Genomic DNA, 21,323 nt, shown 5'->3' with positions numbered 1-21,323 from the left:
CACGAACCTGATTTTGGTATTGCTACAGAAATGACTGTATATGATTTACACAATGAGTAATTTCAGTTTCATTTTGTATTTGGCTAGAATTCCTAAAAGTACAATGAAATCAATGTTCTCTTCCTCATCTTCTATTTAGTTTGTCGTGGCAGCTTTAGGACATTCACTTCTACTTACACAAACCTTTTATGAATAGGCTAAACACTGTATTTGTTAAGTTTCCCCTTACCTGTTTAGTTCTCAGGTTGCTGTTTAGTTCTCAGACTGAGCAGTCAATGTGGGCTTCTGCTTATTCATCTATTTGACTTTCTGGAAGAAATGGTTACAAAATATCATTCAACTAAATAGCTAAAATTTGAGACAATTTAATTTTAATTAAAGGATTACTGATGTGATACATTTTGCTTTATATAATAGTTGTTGGAATAGTTTGAACACACTTTACAGCAGAGTTCCTGTTGATTAAATAATGACTTTGCTTTCTTCAGGTTGCAATTACTGTTTTGCCATCAGTAGCCCTAACACCAAGTTTATTCCTAGTAGATATTCTTTTAGTTTAAAACAAGTGAGTAACATAGTATTCATTAAGATATTCAGTAGTTCAGTTATTTGCATGAATACATCACTGAACACATATGCAGTGTGATGCTTCACCTGTCAAACAGCTGACTATACAGTAGTATACAATCCTTTTACTGTGAAAACATTGCTCAGAGATTTGAAATGGGAGTTGAATTGTATGAATTTTCATTTGAATACACAGAGGATATCTCCCTTGTTTTCAACCTCCTTTCTCTGCTGAAAGGTGATGCAAAAGATTGAGGGGGTCTCATACACCAAATAGCACAATGGACTGCAGCAGGGAGAATGACATTCTCCATTCTGCATCAGTGGAAAGCTTATTCCACCGGACAAAGAGGGAGATAGATTCACTTTGCACAGTTTCCACCTCCTTGTTGTATGCAGGATCTTGTGCTGCTTGGCATTTTGTCCACAAGAGTTGCGCAAACTCTAGCATTGGCTTGTAGGTGTCATGGGGCTGCTTGTGGAAAAAGAAAATACAGAAGATTCACATCCTAGCTTACTTTCTGCATACATACCCAGTTGGCTTAAAACATTGATTAATATGTCCATGAATCTTTTGTATAAATGGAACTGTATAGCCCAAAATTATTCTATCTATTCCTTCAGTAGATCTAGTATGTACTTTGTGGACATTTTATACCCTGTGGCCCCAGTTAAATTACCTAACTGTCTTTTAATGAGATTAAAGGGTTTTAAAGCAATACTAAACACTGTCTTGGGTTTAGTTGTTCTTTTCTGAACTCTCTCTCTTATGGCTTGAAAAGAGTAAATCTTTAACAAGTCAGTATACTGGAAGTCCCGCAAGCCATTTCTCTTAAGCTCTTTGAAATATAAGTCTGCTTCCACTATTACATTCCCTGTACTTTCCAGTGATTATTTTAGAAAAATCTTTGCGTTGTACCTAAATATGTGCCCTGTGGTTACTGGTCACTGTTGTCTCAGTGCAGTGCTTCAGTTATTAAAAATGGGCAGAAAGTAATACTCTGACATATGCATGGAGTCTTTGATATTTTGAAGCCTCCATAGCCCGGTCATTGTTACACTTTATTACCATTGTATACCTTTGTTTTATGACTACAAATATTACATAGGCAGTATTTATAAGAGCATGTGTTTCCTGTGTACATATTTAGCCGCACCCCCCTTTTTAACAAAAAAGGTCTAACCTTAGCTCTAAAGAGCAAAAGTGAGATATCTCGTGGTGAAGGAAGCCAAATCATCACAAAAGAAGGCTGCTGGGCACAGACATACCTGAAGCTGTCTAGCAAACTTGGCATTCATTTTTCAGTACCTACACTAACAGAATGAGAGGATCTATATACTGGTAAAGCTAGAGTAACTTCTGATTTTGTTTATCAGGCTCTCCATGTTCTTATCACATTTTTGTCAGCATTGTAGTAATAACAAACTAGCGGTAGTAACTGCTTGATCTTTGTTCTCCATTATTCCCTTTAAATAATTAGCTCTTGGAAAGCTGCTAACATGATATCTGCAGTGACAAGTGTCTTGGAGTAATCTTCTGAGTTCTTCTCAAGGGACATGCTGGGCTGTAGTGATTTGAGACCTGTACTCAAGCATGGGATGAAGTATTCTGATTTTTTATGACCATTGTATTAGAAGATGATAGATGCAGCTGAAGGCACTGTGTTGCATAATGTATGCCCTGTATTTATATTACATGTTTATTTTTCTGTGGTTTTTTATTTATGTAGGTAAACAATGGTTCAGCAAGTTGCAGAGAACATAAACTTTCCACAGGAGGAAGAGAAAATATTGCAGATCTGGAACAGGCTTAATTGTTTTCAAGAATGCCTGAAACAGTCAAAAAACAGGCCTAGGTAAGATCAGTTTTCTCTCCTTTCCTATGAAAAAGCATAAGAACATAAGAACATAAGAGAAGCCATGTTAGATCAGGCCAATGGCCCATCCAGTCCAACATTCTGTGTCACACAGCGGCCAAATATATATATATATATACACACACACACACACACACACACACACACACACACACACTGTGGCTAATAGCCACTGATGGACCTCTGCTCCATATTTTTATCTAACCCCTTCTTGAAGGTGGCTATGCTTGTGGACGCCACCACCTCCTGTGGCAGTGAATTCCACATGTTAATCACCCTTTGGGTGAAGAAGTACTTCCTTTTATCCGTTTTAACCTGTCTGCTCAGCAATTTCATCGAATGCCCACGAGTTCTTGTATTGTGAGAAAGGGAGAAAAGTACTTCTTTCTCTACTTTCTCCATCCCATGCATTATCTTGTAAACTTCTATCATGTCACCCCTCAGTCGATGTTTCTCCAAGCTAAAGAGCCCTAAGCGTTTCAACCTTTCTTCATAGGGAAGGTGTTCCAGCCCTTTAATCATTTTAGTTGCCCTTTTCTGAACTTTCTCCAATGCTATAATATCCTTTTTGAGGTGCGGCGACCAGAACTGCACACAGTACTCCAAATGAGACCGCACCATCGATTTATACAGAGGCATTATGATACTGGCTGATTTGTTTTCAATTCCCTTCCTAATAATTCCCAGCATGGCGTTGGCCTTTTTTATTGCAAACGCACACTGTCTTGACATTTTCAGTGAATTATCTACCATGACCCCAAGATCTCTCTCTTGGTCTGTCTCTGCCAGTTCACACCCCATCAACTTGTATTTGTAGCTGGGATTCTTGGCCCCAATGTGCATTACTTTGCACTTGGCCACATTGAACCGCATCTGCCACGTTGACGCCCACTCACCCAGCCTCAACAGATCCCTTTGGAGTTCCTCACAATCCTCTCTGGTTCTCACCACCCTGAACAATTTAGTGTCATCCGCAAATTTGGCCACTTGAAACTGCTCCTGGCTTGTATCCTTCCACTGACTTGGTCTTCCTTCCACAGAAGTTGCTGCTCCTTTGAGCTCTTTCTTTCTTGGAAGGCTACCTCAGTTTGAGGAAGGCCTTAGACTTTGCTGATTGAAATGGTAGGATACAAGTTTCTGTTTTTATTCCACAGCTTTGTTTTCAGCTAGCTGAGTGTCTGTGGGCATGTGCAGTGATAGGGTTAGAGCCAAATTGTGATATTCTGACTTTCAGGTTAACAAGAGAGCTGAATTAGAAATGATGGTATAAAACAGCTGTGGGAAGATCCTTGGTAGAACAGCATTTGGAAGACTATACCTGTCAGAATATACAGCTTCATTTATAGAAAGAGATTTACTCTAACTGAACAGAACAGGTGAAAAATTTTATGATAAAATGGACTAAGAACTTTGGATAGGATATACAAATGGAACAGTGGGGAAATGTGGGTGGAGGGTTTTAAATTTACTTTGAATGTTAACAAATAATTTTTTAATAAAATGATGTTTTGTTCGTATATGATACCTGGTAAATTGGATAAAATGTATAAAAATACTTCAGATGAGTGTTGGAAATGTAAGCATTGGAAAAGGTCATTTTATTATATGTGGTGGCCTTGTAATAAAGCTAAACTTTTTTGATTACAAATACACTTAGGAATTCAGAATATTTTAAAAACTAATACACAAATGAAACCAGAAGCTTTTCTTTTGGGATTGGTGGACAGAAAGCTTGAAAATGCTCATAACTAGAGCAGCAAGATTACTTTATGATCAGAATTCGAACTCTGCAAAGATACTCACAGTAGAAGATTGGTGGTTTAAGATACTGGAATTGGCAGAAGTGGCTAAACTTCTTTGATTAAAGACAATATATACCTTTATTGCTAACTGGAAGCCTCTTGTTGACTTTCTGCATACAAATGAATCCAGGTGGGCAGCTGTGTTGGTCTGAAGCAATAGAACAAAGTTGGAGTCCAGTAGCACCTTTAAGACCAAAAAAGTTTTATTCAGAATGTAAGCTTTTGTGTGCATTCATCAGACAATGAAATGGGGTACATTGAGCAGTGCTACATATAGCTCGTGGGCAGTGGTTAAACATGCAAAATAATACAAAGTTAGAATCCAGTGGCAAAATAGTGAAATTAACAAATTGAAAGAATAACAAGTTTGGTCTGGATAGCATCAGTTGTATGGGAAAACAGTAAAGGCAATAAACATGTCAGAACTGGACAATGGTGGTGAGAGTCTATCCTCACAAGGCAATAAATGTAGAGTCTGATGATCTTTGGATTAGATGAGTAAAGAGGACTTTAAATTTTAGAAAACTCGGATAATTGGTGGATTGGTTATAAATAACTGATTATGTATTTATTGTAAAAATAAAAACAAGTGATTGTATTTGGCTTTGTTGTTGAAAAACTTCCTGAAATTTTGGAACTTTTAAGCTATGTCTCTTTGATTTTCTTCCTGCTTTCTCTTTCCTTTTCTATTTTTTTATGCTTTATTTTTTTAATATATGGAAAAATCCTTACTAAATAGTTTTTTTTTAAAAAAAGAGATTTTACTCTAAATAAATAAATAAATAAATGTATGTATGTATCCATCCTTTCCTGTTTTGAGACAGTGGTTTTCTTTTTTCCCCTCATCGATCTGTAGGTTTACTTTCTATGATGGCCCACCATTTGCCACAGGTCTTCCACACTACGGACACATACTGGCAGGAACCATTAAAGACATAGTAACTAGATATGCTCATCAGAATGGCTTTCATGTGGAGAGAAGATTTGGTTGGGATTGCCATGGTTTGCCGGTGGTATGCTGAATATTTTCTCATATTTAAAATGGTGTAGTCTGTGTATTAAGTTGTATATTGATCCCTAGCTTTCTGCTTATGAGATGTAGAGCTCTATTTATGGTTTTAAAAATGTGTATAGACAAATTCAGCTGTTTGATTATAGGCATACTATATTGCTTTCATTGTCTTAAAAAATAAAAATTCTTTCATTGTCTTAAAAAATAAAAATTCTTAATCCAGCAAGGTTTCTTCAATAGAAGCTTCACTGCAACTTCCTTCAGTGTCTTCTTGGACATCTGCAATTAATGGATTTAATAGTTTTGGCCGAAGACTTACCCTGGCATGATTTTACCAGCCAAGAAATGCATGGATCTACCCAGGGCTTTTTTTTGTAGAAAAAGCCCAGTAGGAACTCATTTGCATGTTGGGCCACACCCCCTGATGTCAAGCCAGCTAGAACTGTGTTCTGTGCAGGAAAGGCTGTAGCTGACTAACCATTCAAAGCTGGTAAAGGGTGCTCCTGGCCACAACTCTTGCCTGCTTATCTAGCAATATGCCTGGGTTCAGAAGCACTCCACTAGGTGGACTTGTCACTTTAAGAGATTGTAGCCCCATCCAGAATTAAATCCCAGGTCAGACCTTCTGCTCACCAGTAGCACCTCTGTCTTGTCAGGATTAAGCTTCAGTTTATTAGCCTGCATTCACTCCAAAATCGCATTCAGGCACCGGTTCAGGATTTCTACTTCAATCAGCCAGAAGTGCAAGATAGAGCTGAATGTCATTTGCAAATTGGTGACAACCCAGCCCAGATCTCTAGGTGACCTCACCCAGTGGCTTCACGTAGCTGTTAAAAACATAGGGGACAAGATAGAACTTTGTGGAACCCCATAGGCTAAAGTCCAAGGGACTGAAAAGCAGCCTCTCGGCACCCCCTCCTATCTTCCACGTGTGACCAGAACCACTGTAAAGTAGTGCCTTCCAATCTCAGCATAGATAGGTGAGGCATAAGGAGACCATGATCAGCGGTATTGAAAACTGCTCAGAGGTCCATGGGAATCAAGGGAGAAAGGCACAAGTTGCCCACCAGGATGACCAAGACTGTTTCAGTCCCTTAACTAGGTCTAAACCCAGATTGGGAAGGATCTAAACAATTTACCTCATCCAGGAAAGATTGGAGTTGACTGTCACCACCTGTTCAATCACCTTGCTCAAGAATGGAGCATTTATGAATGATTGATAATTATGGAAATTGCCTGGGACCAGGGTAGGCTTCTTTAGAGTTGCCAGCCCCCATTTTGAGGTAGAGGCACCAAATTTTCAGCATAGCATCTAGTGCCTCTCCTCAAAACCCTCCCCCTGAGCTTCAAAAAGATTGCACTTGGGGGTCTAATTCTAAGAGCCCCAAAAGAAGCTGTCTCCATTCTCCATTATCTCTAACAAAAGGAAGGCATTTAAAAGGAGCATAGTCCCTTTAAATGTGGTGTCTAGAACTCCTTTTGGAGTTCAGTTGTGGTTGTCACAACCTTGCTCCTGGCTTCACACCCTAAGTCTCCTCGCTCCACCCTCAATGTCCCCAAATATTTCCTGAATTGGAGCTGGCAGCCCTAGCTTCTTTAGAAGTGGGTGCATCACAGCTTGTTTCAAGGCTGGAGTGATTAGCACTTCTGTTAATGAAGAATTACCAAACCAAATAAGCCACCTGTACCCTAGCAGTTTTAAGTGACTAGGAAGAGCAAGGGTTATATAAGCCAGTGGTAGGCATCAAACTTCCAAGGATCCTGTCCACAATTTCAGATAGTGAACAAAAACACTTCAAACGGGCAAAGTAGGCATTAGGGCTGTGCAATTGGATCTGCCCAAACCATACCATGCCATACCTTTAATGGCATAACAGTTGCAAATAAAAGTACACAGAATATAAAAATTTAAACATTGGAGATAAAATCAAAATGAAACCGAGCTTACAGATGCATTCATACATGGTCAGATTTAAATTTAAGAATGTCAGCCAAAAATTTTGCCACAGCCTCGCTAACCTCCCCCTCAGTATCGTTCAATAAATAATAACAGGGTGGCAGAATAGACAAATCTGGGGAGAAAGAAAACTTGCAAAATCTTTACGGAGATTGATAAAAGGAACAATCAAGCAATATATGCTGAATTGAGTCGGGAATATTCGCTACACAGGAGGGAAACACATTTAGTCTAGCCAACATAAACTTTGGGGGGAAACACATTTAGTCTAGCCAACATAAATGTCCTGCGATGACTTGGAATGGTTAAGTCTGATAGATAATGGGGCATTTTGCTGCAGAAAGCATAAAGACCTAAGGAAGCTGGGGAGCAAATATAAGGGTCTGTTGGACGTAGTTTCGTTTCCTCCAACTCCAACAGTCTCAATTTAATACATCTGAAGATATATGATTCATCAGAAGTAAAAAAATCATCAACCTCTATCCCCAACAGGTTAAGTTTGGACATAAGAACTGCTGACCAGGATGAAATATATGGGTCTTTTTTCCATACAATCAAGAAGACTGTTAGGATCTGTTCTAAAGTGAATTTTGAACCAGAATTTAAACACTGTAATCCAGGCTTTTGTCTCCACCAAAGACTGACCCACTTCAGAGCAGAGAGCAAAGTAGGACACACATTTTGGCATACCAAGAATATATCTACAGAACGAGGCTTGAATGCCCTCCACTTTTCTGGTAAATGCTGAGATCCATATAGGGATACCAAAGAGAATTTGGGTTAGCATTTTAGCTTTGAACATCTTAATTGCTGCCGGAACTAATTGGTTGCCCGTTGCAAAGAAAAACTTTAATTTGAGCAACCAAACATTTAGCCAAGTTGACGGTGTTGTTACGATGTGAAACCCAGCTTAACTTGTGATTAAAAGTGATCCCCAAGTATTAAAATTTTTTTGTTTGCTCAGTTGTTGAGTTGCCAATAAACCATCTCTGTGGGCGCCAGCAATTTGAAAAGACAACTACTTTAGATTTGGCATAATTGATAGAGAGTGAATTACAATTACAGTAGTCATAGAAGGCATTCAAATGCCTTTGCAGGCCCACACTTGTGCAAGAGAGGATGGTAGTATCATCGGCATAAAGTAATAAGGGGACCGCTCGGCCTGCTAGTTTAGGCGGATGACCATTAAAAGGGTTCAAAAATTGTACCAGGTCAGTTAAAAATAAATTAAAAATATGTGGGGCCAGCACGCAACCTTGTTTAACCCCCTTTAACACTGGGATTTTGCTAGTCAAGTAACCACTTGAAGAAAATTTCACTTGGCAAAAAGTATTAGAATGAAGTTTCCTCAAGAGAAACTGCAAACGAGGGTCCAGTACCAGGTAACCTAGCTTAATCCATAGTTGGGCTCTATCTATTGAATCAAATGCGCCCTTCAAGTTGATGAAGGCAGCATATAATTTTTTTTGTCCCAATATGCATATATTTTTCAGCAAGGAAGGCCAGAGTGCAACAATGGTCCATAGCAGATTTGCCTTTGGAGAAGCCAATTTGTTCAAGACCTATGTTGCCTAGGCGCAACTAGTCAGTTAATCGGAGTTCTAAATGTTTGGCATACAATTTGCCCACTATAGATAATAAACTATAATGGGGTGGAAATTTTCTGGTAACTCCAACCTCCCCGTTTTGTAAATTGGGATAATTATAGAATCAAGCCAAGAGTCTGGGATGGAGCCATGCAGGTCAATGAAAGAGAACAATTTTGCAAGGGGCAAGAGCCACCACTCGGAAAGCTTTGTGAATACCTCAGCGGGAAGGCCATCAGGGCCTGGTGCTTTACCCGCTTTTAAATCCTTCAATAAATTACTGATTTCCTCTAGAGTTACTAGAGGCCAGACCGGCGTATCAGTAACTGTGGTGTTTGCTAAGATAGGAGGGGATACACATGGAGCAGCAAAAATGTTAGAGAAGTAATCAACCCATGTTTGCACAGAAATATTTGGGTCAGTAACAGAATTGTTTTTTAGATCACCCGAAATGATTCTCCAGAAAGCCTTATTATCATTAGATTTTATTGAGTGGTAAAGTTGGTCCCATTTATTCTGAAAGAAAACTTTCTTTTTGGATGTAATAAGCTCCAGGTAGGCTGTCTTACAAGCAATATAGGCCTTAATTTTTGTTGGGTCTTCGGAGTGACAGGCCTCTTTAAATAGTGCTCTCAGTTCTTGTTTCCAAGTTAAACAATCTGTATCGAACCAGCTAGAGAAACTGGACCTAGACAAGATCACAGGTTTAGCTTTAGCACTACAGTAGTCAATTAATAATGAGAATCCTGAAAGGATTGTATCATCTGAATTGGAATTTATGATTGAATCCTTTAATCTGCACAGTGCTTCAGAGCCAAAGAGGGAAGAAAACTCCCTTTCTAGGGCTGGGGAACACTTGATTTTTTTTTTAGAACATTCTCAGAGGCCTTCACAGATTGGGAAGATGATACCATATTAACCTCCAGATCCAATCTTAAAGATAGAATTAGGGGCAAGTGGTAACTTTCTGTGCGTGAATCAATGTAAAAGTTATCAATAGATGACAGAAGGTTGGGTGAACCCAAACAAAAATCTATTTAACTGCAACCCTGTGTGGGAAAAAAAGTAAAATCAGTTGCAGCTGGAAATTCGGAGAGACCACTAAATATTATAGCATTGTGTGCTATGCAGAATTCAATTAATCTAAGACCCGCATTATTGGTTAAAGTATCTTAAGAACAGTGGGGCAAACATAATTGTAGTGGAAGGGATTCAGCCGCTTCAAAGCCAAAATGAGAGATCCATTTCTGATTATTACCGCCTATCTGAGCATTAAAATCACCAAAAATCAGGAACTGAGCAGTATGGAATTTCCTAGACAAAGACATCACATAATCAGAAAATTTCTCCCAGACAGCATCAAACTCCAGCTCTCCATTAGAAGGGGCTAAATAAACATTAATCATGATTAGAGTCAGTGCTGGAGGACAGCAATAAAGCCTGGGCAAATTGCGGGCAAGGATCCAAGAGGACCACCTTAAATGGTAAGTTGGATTTCACCAAAGCAGCCAGGCCTGCTTTACATCTGCCCAAACCAAAAATATACCCAAATAATATCAGTATTTTTTGTGTATAATTGTGTATAATTTTTTGTGTATAATTTGGCTTCCCTTTGCCAATCTTGTTGCTGAGTAGTGAATTGAGATCAAAATTTTTGAGTCTGTATAGTTTTGACAGGTAGATCCTTCTGACACCTGTGGCCATTTGAACTGCTTTCAAACATGCATCCAACTTGGCTGAGATCAGATATTTTAATCTAGCAGGAAACCCACAGTTGTCTTCTTCCAGGGGTTCTAATCTAGATGTTTCAACTGAGAATTACTCTGAACAACTTAGATCGATCAGATTTTGAAGATTCAGAGATGGCAGGAAAAATATTTTTTAACATTTATTTACATTTCTGATTTTGAGTTAGTTCTGTTGTGAGCCTGCCACATCATGGAGAGTTATAGAGCCACTTTATATACTCATTTTACACTGTGATCAGTGTCCATCTATGACTTTGTTTAGGTTTCTTCATTTTTGGATTTTTTGGCTGACTTTTCCCACTGTGAGTTGCACTGTTCTATCATCTCTTCTGTCAATCTTGTCTGTCCCTGTTTTCTAGTGTTAAAAAACACTCTCCTGGATTCATATGTTCTTCTTTCTTCCCCTTTCCAGTTTTAGAGAGGAATAGACCACTTGATTTAGTTATTAGATTTATAGCCCTCACTTCCTTGTACAACAGGATTTCGAGAGGGTGACAGCAATATTCATAATTTTAAAATTATTAAAAGTATTAAAACAACTCTTGTGATACTACTGTCAGTTTGGTGAGCTGGTTTGGTGTAGTGGTTAAGTGTGCAGACTCTTATCTGGGAGAACCGGGTTTGATTCTCCACTCCTCCACTTACAGCTGCTGGAATGGCCTTGGGTTAGCCATAGCTATTGCAGGAGTTATCTTTGAAAGGGCAGCTGCTGTGAGAGCCCTCTCAGCCCCACCCACCTCACAGGGTGTCTGTTGTGGGGGGAGAAGATATAGGAGATTGTAAGCTGGTCTGAGTCTGATTCAGAGAGAAGGGCGGGATATAAATCTGCAGTCTTCTTCTTCTACTGTCAACTGGGAAGCAAAGTGCCCTAGATCCAGATGAGAATGGATATCATACAGAATGGTAAATAGAGAATAACCAACAGGGGAAGGGGAAAGGGATGGGGAAAAGGATGGGAGGGAGGCTGGCCTAGATGGAAACAGTCAATGTCCTCAACCATAGGCCTGGTGGAACATCACTGCCTGTGGAATTATATCAGATCCTGCAGGGTCTGGCTGTCACTCAGCAGAGAGTTCCAGGACCAGAGCCAAAAAATCCCTGGCTCTGGTTGAGGTAGCCAGATACTTTGAGGGCCAGGGATCACCAGTAAGTTGTTATCCATTGAGTGTAATGCTCTTTGTGGGGTATACCAAGGGCTGTGGTCCCACAGATAAGCTGGTCCCAGACCATTTATGGCTTTAAAGGTTAATACCAAAACCTTGATCTTGATCTGGTATTCAGCTTGGAGCCAGTGCAGCTGTTGGAGCGCCAATTGAATATGGCCTTAAAGGCAGGCACTGGGAAGCAGTCTTCTCATGGGTCCAGTCCCTCCCATACATCCTGTTCCAAAGAGGATACTCAAGGAACTGTGGATGTTTTAAACCCACACAAATGAAGGAAAGCATTTATGTCAAAACATTTGCCATGTGGCAATGAACAAATCCATTGATTAGAGTAGATTTTATAAAATTACTTTTATTCTTTGACATAGAAAGCCCAAGCTGAATGTACTGTTTCCCCATGTTGCAAATTTTTTTCTTTGTTTCAGTTACAAAGACTGTGTTTTTAGAAATATAAGCTATTCATGAGCACTGTTTCCTTTTTGCAGGAATATGAAATTGACAAAACATTAGGTATCAAAGGTCCTGAAGATGTGGCAAAAATGGGAATAGCTGAATATAACAACAATTGCAGAGGAATTGTGATGAGATATTCACAAGAATGGAAAGTAAGTAAAAACTATTTAATAAGTCACTAGGTTTGGACTGGCTCCCAACTGCCAGATCCTTTGTAACAGAGATTTTCCTTCCTCTGTGCTCCTGTGAATGCGTGTGGGTGTTGATCAAAATCCAGTGATTTGCAACATCTTGGACATTTTGAATAGCAGATTCCTGTGCCATGTCCATTCCCCCTCTGAAAAGTGATTTGCCATGTGGTGTGGTAAAGCATGATACTGTGTAAAAACAAGCCCAAATCTCACCAATCTTAAGCCTCATCGAATAAACTTCACTGGTCCCCGGGTACCCTTGCTACCTTTGCTAGTCCTCTCCAAATACTAAACACAGTTTAAATATATGATACCTTGAAGTACTGTAGGGGCAAACAATACAGTCAACAGGTAATATGGATGGTCAATGTTTATTATTGTTGTGGCAGAACCGTAAACAATAGGAATAAAATGGAGCTCTAAAAAGCAGATCGCTCTGGTAGTGTTATCTGATTACCTTTTTATCAGTCATGGGAATAAATGCCATTTTACAATGACTTTTGCCACAGAGTTTAAATGAAGATCCCTAATTTCCTTGTGCTCTCAATAAGGTAAGTTGACCTCCAGAAGGGGAGCCAATAAACAGGATTTAAAAGGGGGTCTGTATATTTAAAAAAAAAGCTATAATGAAGGGAGAATGCCAGCAGGGGTGGGGGTGGGGGCTTTCCAGTGTTTTGCACTGAGTGTCACATGTATGACTATCTGCCCATAGGACAGAAGTCTTGGGTGTGTGCTCGATGCAAGGAGCTCCTGGTCCTCAGGGACAGTAGACAGCTGGGTGGCAAAACCGTGTACTGACTGTTTGGTGATTTGCCTGCCTGGTGCGAAGGTAGCGGACATTACGCGTGTAGCAGATAAGCTGATAGACAGTGCTGGGGAGGAACCAGTGGTCGTGGTGCATGTTGGTACCAACTATGTGGGAAAATGTAGTTGTGAGGTCCTGGAGGAAAAATTTAGGCTGCTAGGCGGGAGGCTTAAGGCCAGGACCTCCAAGGTAGCCTTCTCAGAAGTGCTGCCTGTTCCACGTGCAGGGCAGGAGAGACAGGCACAAATTAGAAGTCTCAATGTGTGGATGAGACGATGGTGTAGGGAGGAAGGGTTTAAGTTTGTTAGGCACTGGGATGCTTTCTGGAACAAGCGGGAGCTGTACAAAAGAGATGGTCTCCGCTTGTCCCCAGATGGAACTAGGCTGCTGGCGCTTAAAATCAAAAAGGTGGCAGAGCAGTTTGTAAACTAAATCTTGGGGGAAAGCCGACAGGAGATGAAATGTCTCTGGTTCGGGAGAACTCATCTCATAGAGATGAAGGGCTAGCTGTTACCTTTCTACCGGGTAATGGATCAGTGTTGTCCACTGAGATGGTGACAAATAGTATGGACTGTCTGCCAAAGTCTCGAGGCGACAGGAGGAAGGTTGTGGGCCTAGCTTGCCTGGGAAATTTTAGATGTTTGTAGGCAAATGCTAGAAGTGTTTGAAGTAAAATTGGTGAGTTGGAATGTTTAGTGTTGGGAGAAAACATAGACATTGTGGGAATTTCAGAAACTTGGTGGAATGAGGAGAATCAGTGGGACACAGTGATTCCTGGATATAAGTTATATCGGAAGGATAGGGAGGGAAGGGTTGGAGGTGGGGTGGCTCTGTATGTCAGAGAGGGTATACGGTCCAGTAAGACTGAGGTCAGAGAATTAGATTCCCTTCTAGAAATGCTTTGGATTGAAATAGAGGGCCCAAAAGGAAATTTAACTATGGGAGTTTGTTATCGCCCACCAAATCAAAAGATAGAGGACGATTATAATATGATGGAAGGATTAAAGATAGCGGCTAAACGTAAAACTGTGTCGTAATAGGTGATTTTAACTACCCGCAGATTGAATGGGTCAATATGTGTTCTGGTCGAGAGAAAGAGATTGAGTTTCTTGATGCTCTCAGTGACTGTGCTATGGAGCAGATGGTCTCAGAACGTACCAGGGGTGGAGCGATCCTGGATTTGGTCCTAAGTAATGCCCAAGATTTGGTGAGAGATGTAAAAGTGATCGCTTGGGAGCAGTGACCGTAACGTTATTGATTTCACCATTTGTATAGAGTTGCCCCAAAAGACCGGCACAACCACGTTTAACTTTAAAAGGGGTAAATTCACTGAGATGAGGAGGCATGTGAAGAGGAAACTGAAAGGAAAGGTAAATACAGTCAAAACCCTTGGGGAAGCTTGGAGGCTATTTAAAACTACAATCCTAGAAGCTCAGATAAAATATATACCACAAGTTAGGAAAGGCACAAACAGGTATAAGAAAAGGCCTGCATGGTTAACAAACAAAATAATGGAAGCTGTAAAAGGTAAGAAGGACTCCTTTAAGCGGTGGAAAGCTGGTCCAAGTGAGATTAATAAAAGGGAACACATGCTGTGGCAAATCAAATGCAATTCTGTGATCAGGCAGGTAAAAAGGGACTATGAAGAGCATATTGCAAAAACATAAAGACCAACAATAAAAATTTCTTCAAATATATTAGAAGCAGGAAATCAGCCAGGGAGGCAGTGGGGCCCTTGGATGACCAAGGGGTAAAAGGATTACTGAAGGAGGAGAGGGAAATGGCTGAGAAGCTGAATGCATTTTTTGCCTCCGTCTTCACTGTGGAAGACGAGAAGTGTTTGCCCGCTCCAGAACCACTAATTTTGGAAGGGGTATTGAAAGACCTGAGTCAGATTGAGGTGACAAGAGAGGAGGTCCTACAACCGATAGACGAATTAAAAACAAATAAGTCACCAGGTCCGGATGGCATACATCCAAGAGTTCTGAAAGAACTCTAAAGTTGAACTTGTGGATCTTCTGACAAAAATATGTAATCTTTCATTGCCTTCATTCCTGAGGACTGGAAGGTAGCAAATGTCACCCCCATCTTTAAAAAGGGTTCCAGAGGAGATCTGGGAAATTACAAGCCAGTCAGTCTGACTTCAATACCGGGAAAGTTGGTAGAAACCATTATCAAGGACAGAATGAGTAGGCACATTGATGAACATGAGTTATTGAGGAAGACTCAGCATGGGTTCTGTAAGGGAAGATCTTGCCTCACTAACCTGTTACAGTTCTTTGAGTGGGTGAAGAAACATGTGGACAAAGGAGACCCAATAGATGTTGTTTACCTCGACTTCCAGAAAGCTTTTGATAGTTCCTCATCAAAGGCTCTTTAGTAAGCTCGAGAGTCATGGAGTAAAAGGACAGGTCCTCTTGTGGATCAAAAACTGGCTAATTAATAGGAAACAGAGAGTGAGTAGAAATAGGCAGTCTTCGCCGTGGAGGACGGTAAGCAGTGGGGTGCTGCAGGGCTCAGTACTGTGTCCCATGCTCTTTAACTTGTTCATAAATGATTTGGAGTTGGGAGTGAGCAGTGAAGTGCTCAAGAACTTGTGGGCATTCAATGAAATTGCTGAGCAGTCAGGTTAAAATGGATAAAAGGAAGTACTTCTTCACCCAAAGGGTGATTAACATGTGGAACTCAGGAGCAAGGATTTCTGTTTCTTGAAAAAGGCAAAGGGCTGACTTTCCTAAACTGGCATGCCAGGGTAGAACCTCCTTTTGCTCTCCCTTGGTACAAAGAGAAATAATTAATGATTTGTTGTTTTTACCAAGCTGTTTTTGAAGAAACATTTTATTTCTTTACAGGCCAGTGTTACAAGGCTTGGTCGGTGGATTGACTTTGACAATGACTATAAAACACTGTATCCAGAGTTCATGGAGACTGTGTGGTAAGTTTACTTTTTGAATGTACTTTTGATATATGATGAATGCAACTGTCCAGCCACACACACCCCTCTATAATTCATGATGGCTTCTTGGAAAGTATATACTTTCTAGAATTTCAGAAATGAAAATGAAGATGATGTTGTGGACAAGTATCCAGTAGAGGTGAGTAGTAGTCTTCAGAAGACCAGGGAGATTCTTTGACAGATAATCATGTGTCAGGTGCTAGTCCCATAGCAATCCAGAGTACAAACATGCTGCAAACAGGAGCTAAAACATTCTTTGTCAAGAAGTGTTTATTCTTAATATACCCTCTAAAAGGCATTAGTCCCATTTTGCAGATTGAGGTTGCTGAGGCTCAGAAATGTAATTTCTCCAAGGACAAATAAACCTTAAAAGGGACTTTTTGTGGATCCCAGTCACTTCCATCTTACTTTTGGGAATCCCTGAATTCAGGGTAGACACACTGAACTGCCAACAGAATTGCCTGGTAACCTGAGTTTCTTCTAGTCTGTAAGGATTTAGCCAGTAGGAAAAAAAATGTCTAAAGCAAGTACTGATAGATATCTGCTTTTTCCACACCTCCAAAATGTGTGAATCTAAATGTCATTTTAAAGTGCCTGTCACTCGTTGGAACTAGAGTATAATGTTCTTTCTTTCTTTCTTTCTTTCTTTCTTTCTTTCTTTCTTTCTTTCTTTCTTTCTTTCTTTCTTTCTTTCTTTCTTTCTTTCTTTCTTTCTTTCTTTCTTTCTTTCTTTCTTTCTTTCTTTCTTTCTTTCTTTCTTTCTTTCTTTCTTTCTTTCTTTTCAAAACAGTAAAACAGAGAAATTTGTTACACAGCTCATACCCTATGAGTAAAATCTGGTACATTATACTCAAGACATCACAGAATCCATGAAATTCAAGAGAGCCAGTTTGGTGTAGTGGTTAAGTGCACGGACTCTTATCTGGGAGAACCAGGTTTGATTCCCTGTTCCTCCACTTGCAGCTGTTGGAATGGCCTTGGGTTAGCCATAGTTCTCGTAGGAGTTGCCCTTGAAAGGGCAGCTGCTGCGAGAGCTCTCTCAGCCCCACCCACCTCACAGGGTGTCTGTTGTGGGGGGGGAAGGAGATTGTAAGCCGCTCTGAGACTCTGATTCAGAGAGAAGGGTGGGGTATAAGTCTGCAGTCTTCTTTTACTACCTGTGTAATGTGCTTTTAGTGATTAGATAAGAAAGGCAATGGAAAGGAGGCAGCTGAGTGGAGGACTGCTGTTTGAGCCTTGGCTGTGTTTGTAAGATGAAGAAAAAGTTAGTGTTATATGAGATTCTCTACTTGTTTAGGAAGCTGAACAGTAAAGCAGCAGAACAACACACCTGAATCAGAACAGCATCCTTATGTGGATTTTGCTGCTGCTGAATGATAGGTGTTGTGTAGGAAAATAAATAAATAAATGTTCTGATTAATTTGCATCTGATCTGGCAGGTGGCACCATTTGGCTTTCAATGGCTGAGGGCTTAAGTTTTTCCACCTCTTTATTAAATTCCTTTATGACATTACAGGCTGCTACTGCAATTCACTTCTTATTTCTGTCCTATAAATATAGCAGTCAAAAAATTATGTACTTCTAAAGGCAACATGTAGTGCTCCAGTCTGTTTCTTATAGGAGTCAGGCAGATGTTTCAGAGAAGCTTGCATTGTAAAGACATGAGTCATTCCCAGACAAACCTCTGAAAACATGGAAAACACGTACAAGGGTACTAGAAGTCTCAAGAGTGAAAATAGCTGCATTATAGAAAATCAAATTATAGAAACTGTAATGCAGTATAGAAACCCTTAACTCATATGATAAATAGATATTGGAACATGTACACATAATCATCTATTAAATAATAAAAGACCTTTCATCTTGGCAAAACGGAGCATCCTGATAGGTTGGGACTGTGCTGCATCAACCTTTGGCCTGTCAAACCATCAATCAAGGGCAATTGCATGTGCTCCTCTCCCCCACCTGAGTGGCCTGCCAGCCCAGCTGATTCCGTCAGTAAACAACAACCATAAATAAACTATGTGCAAAAGTAGTCATTCAACAAAATACACTTACAGTAGACAGCAAGGTGTCTGGCGGAGAGCCAGTTCGGTGTAGTGGTTAAGTGTGTGGACTCTTATCTAGGAGAACCGGGTTTGATTCCCCACTCTTTCACTTGCACCTGCTGAGATGGCCTTGGGTCAGCCATAGCTCTGGCAGAGGTTGTCCTTGAAAGGGCAGCTGCTGTGGGAGCCCTCTCCAGCCCCACCCACCTCACAGGGTGTCTGTTGTGGGGGAGGGAGATAAAGGAGATTGTGAGCCGCTCTGAGACTCTTCGGAGTGGAGGGCGGGATATAAATCCAATATCTTCATCTTCTTCTTAATGTGTTTATACAAATCCAACCATGTATCACAAAACACAAAATGATACACCTGTTGAACATCCCCCTGCAGGTATGCAAAACTGTTCCAAACAAAGTCCACTGAGAATCTTCACAATATATCAGTCTATATATCTTGCAATCCTGAACTGATACTTCAATCAGTGAAGTGAATACCTTGTCTCCACCAGGATGCAGTGCATATGTCTTAGTGCAGGGGTCCTCAAACTACGGCCCGCGGGCCAGATGCGGCCCGCTGAGGACGTTTATGTGGCTCGCCGGGTTATGGCAAAATCAGACCGGAAGTGACGTTCGACCTAAACTCGCGTTAGCAACGCACACTTCCGGCACTGGGCTGAGGCGGCGGAGACAGAGTGTGAGGTGATACCGAGGTGAGGTGAGTTCCCAGGCCGGGGTGTGTGGTGTGGGGAAGGGAGAGAGATGCAGAAGACAGAGAACTGATGGCCCGCGGCCTTGTACAGTAACGGCAGTCCGGCCCTCCAACAGTCTGAGGGACAGTGAACTGGCCCCCTATTTAAAAAGTTTGAGGACCCCTGTCTTAGTGGATAACAGTGGAAACAGTCTAACGCTGATCCTGGATATTCTAGCCCAGGGGTGTCAAACATGTGGCCCGGGGGCTGGTTCAGGCCCCTGGTGAGTTCCTGTCAGGCCTGTGAGCAAGTCTGCTTTCTCCTCCTTATCTCTTGCTTCCTTCTATGCTTTGCTAGGCTTGCTCAATTGTACAGGAGCTACAGAGCAAAGCCTCTGTTTTCTCCATTGGCTCAGGCCTCCTCCCTTGGGGGAGGAAGGAGGGGAGGGAGAACTTGCTTTGCCAGGCTTTCTCAATGCACAACAGAGCTACTGAGCCAAGCCTCTTTTCCTTCTATTGGCTGAGACTCCACCCCCTCATCCCCAGGGGAGGGAGGGAAAGAGTCAGAGCTTCCTTTGTCCAGTTCCCTCAAACACACAGGAGAGATACAGTCTTTAATTGTGTTTGTCTGTCTCCTTTATAAAGTTTATATCTCTGCTGTCTGGCGTTACATTTTATGACACACATGGCCCGCCCTGACAAGGTCTCATTTATGTCAGATCTGGCCCTTATAACAAATGAGTTCAAAATCCCTGTTCTAGCCATTTCACTTTCGTTTCTTCAGAGGCTGTTTTCACAACAAACAATATTCTATATTTGGAACCACTGATTCAAACAGTTATTTTTCAACAAAGAGCAAGTGCTTCAAACCAGGTTCCTTAGGCAGTGGTGGATGTTCAACAGGTATATCATTTTGTGTTTTGTGATATATGGTTGAATTTGTATAAACACATTAATAGACATCTTGTTGTCTGTTGTAAGTGTGCTTTGTTTAATGACTACTTTTGCACATTGTTTATTAATGGTTTCAGTACTGTACAGTGTGCTCTCAGTTTTTGTATTAGTAAATGGCAACTGGCCTTAGTTCTGGCAGTTTCTGGCTCTCCCTATTCTCCCATTGGTAGAACTGCCTGTTGCACTGCTTCACAGAGGAGAGAAAGAAAGTTTGCCCTCAGTTGGCAGAGGGAGGAGAAGGGAAAGAGCCAGGAAAAGCCTTCTCTTGATTGGCTGAGCAGGGAAACAGCCAGAAGGCTGCAGTCATCAGCCTTTGGCCCATCAAACTTTCAGTCAAGTGCTCTTGTGTGCCATTGGGTTACTTTGCACTCCCCCACTGACTGCCGGACCCAGGGGCAGTAGCTAGGCAACTGACAGAAGCTGTTACTTCTGTCAGTAAAATTCAACCAAGCTTGGTTCTCTCAGTGAAAGGTGGGGGAGAGGAGCCTGTTTTGTCCTTTGAGGCAGAACTGTTTTGGCCCAGTCCAGGCTACAATTGCCAGCTTTAGGTTGGTGGGAAACTCCTGGAGATTTTGTGGTGGAGTCTATGAAAGCCACAGTTTGGGGAGGGGGAGCAGGCCTTGACTGAATATAATGCCATAGAGTCCATCCTCCAAAGCATTTTTCTCCAGGATGGAGAGAAAGATCTGTTGTCTGGAGTTCAGTTGTATTCCCAAGAGATTTATAGGTTCCACCTGGAGGTTGGCTATAGTGCCAGAGACTCTACCCTCCAGACCAGCCATTTCCTCCTGGGGAACCATTGTTGCCAGTCTTCCCACCCACCTAAGTGAAGGCATTCACTCCTCCTCCCATTAATTTTTTTATTTATTTATATTTCAATTTATATCCCGCCCTTCCCACTGAAGCGGCTCAGGGCGGCTTACAACATATAAAATCTAACATAAGTTTAGTTTTAAAACATCAGTTTACAACAATTTAAAACGATAAGATAATAAAACATATAGAACAGCGGTCTGTCGGAATGTTACACTACAGCCTTCCAAAGTTTCCAGTGTCAGTTAGTTATAAGCCAGCCGGAAGAGGACTGTCTTGCAGGCCCTGTGGAACTGCCCAAGGTCCCGCAGGGCCCTCACCTCTTCCGGCAGCTGGTTCCACCAGCAAGGCGCCGTTATCGAGAAGGCCCGGTCCCTGGTAGATTTCAGATGGGCCATTAAGATTATATGGTCACTATTATTCAGACGGGCCATTAAGATTATATGGTCACTATTATTAGTATTTTTAAGATAATCCAGTATTGTTAATCATTGGAAATTGTGTGGTCATTATAGTGATTCCCTCCTCCCATTTTTGAGACCTCTAGCACTTCTGTACCTGTTTTTTGGGGTCCCCAGAATCTAACATTTTGAAAATAAAGGTTTGATTTGCTATTCTGGTAATAACTGTTGATCTATACTTTGGTTAAAGATTTTTGGATATGGGATGAATCCATTTTTCTGTGGTCCTGATCTATTCCTCCACA

The 21,323-nt window shown here is 41.1% G+C and overlaps 1 protein-coding gene and 1 non-coding gene across 2 annotated transcripts in view; both read left to right on the top strand.

Moving 5' to 3' along the window:
- The first annotated feature begins 1,496 nt into the window (after positions 1 to 1,496).
- Positions 1,497 to 1,630, top strand: LOC132573097 (small nucleolar RNA SNORA84). The gene has a single exon (XR_009555501.1). It is a non-coding gene; the product is annotated as a small nucleolar RNA SNORA84 (small nucleolar RNA).
- Positions 1,631 to 2,296: 666 nt separating this feature from the next.
- The window catches only part of IARS1 (isoleucyl-tRNA synthetase 1), a 150,601-nt gene continuing 131,574 nt past the window's right edge, over positions 2,297 to 21,323 (top strand). Inside the window, exons 1-4 of the mRNA XM_060239879.1 lie at positions 2,297 to 2,423; positions 5,103 to 5,259; positions 12,198 to 12,317; positions 16,014 to 16,096. Coding sequence (XP_060095862.1) covers positions 2,305 to 2,423; positions 5,103 to 5,259; positions 12,198 to 12,317; positions 16,014 to 16,096 — 479 coding nt within the window. The 5' untranslated portion in view covers positions 2,297 to 2,304. The remainder of the gene's footprint in view (positions 2,424 to 5,102; positions 5,260 to 12,197; positions 12,318 to 16,013; positions 16,097 to 21,323) is intronic.

The sequence above is a fragment of the Heteronotia binoei genome, chromosome 5 (genome assembly GCF_032191835.1).
Source record: "Heteronotia binoei isolate CCM8104 ecotype False Entrance Well chromosome 5, APGP_CSIRO_Hbin_v1, whole genome shotgun sequence".
Taxonomy (NCBI): domain Eukaryota; kingdom Metazoa; phylum Chordata; class Lepidosauria; order Squamata; family Gekkonidae; genus Heteronotia; species Heteronotia binoei.
Note: the sequence above shows the minus strand (reverse complement) of the source record. Positions and strands in the feature narration are given on the sequence as shown.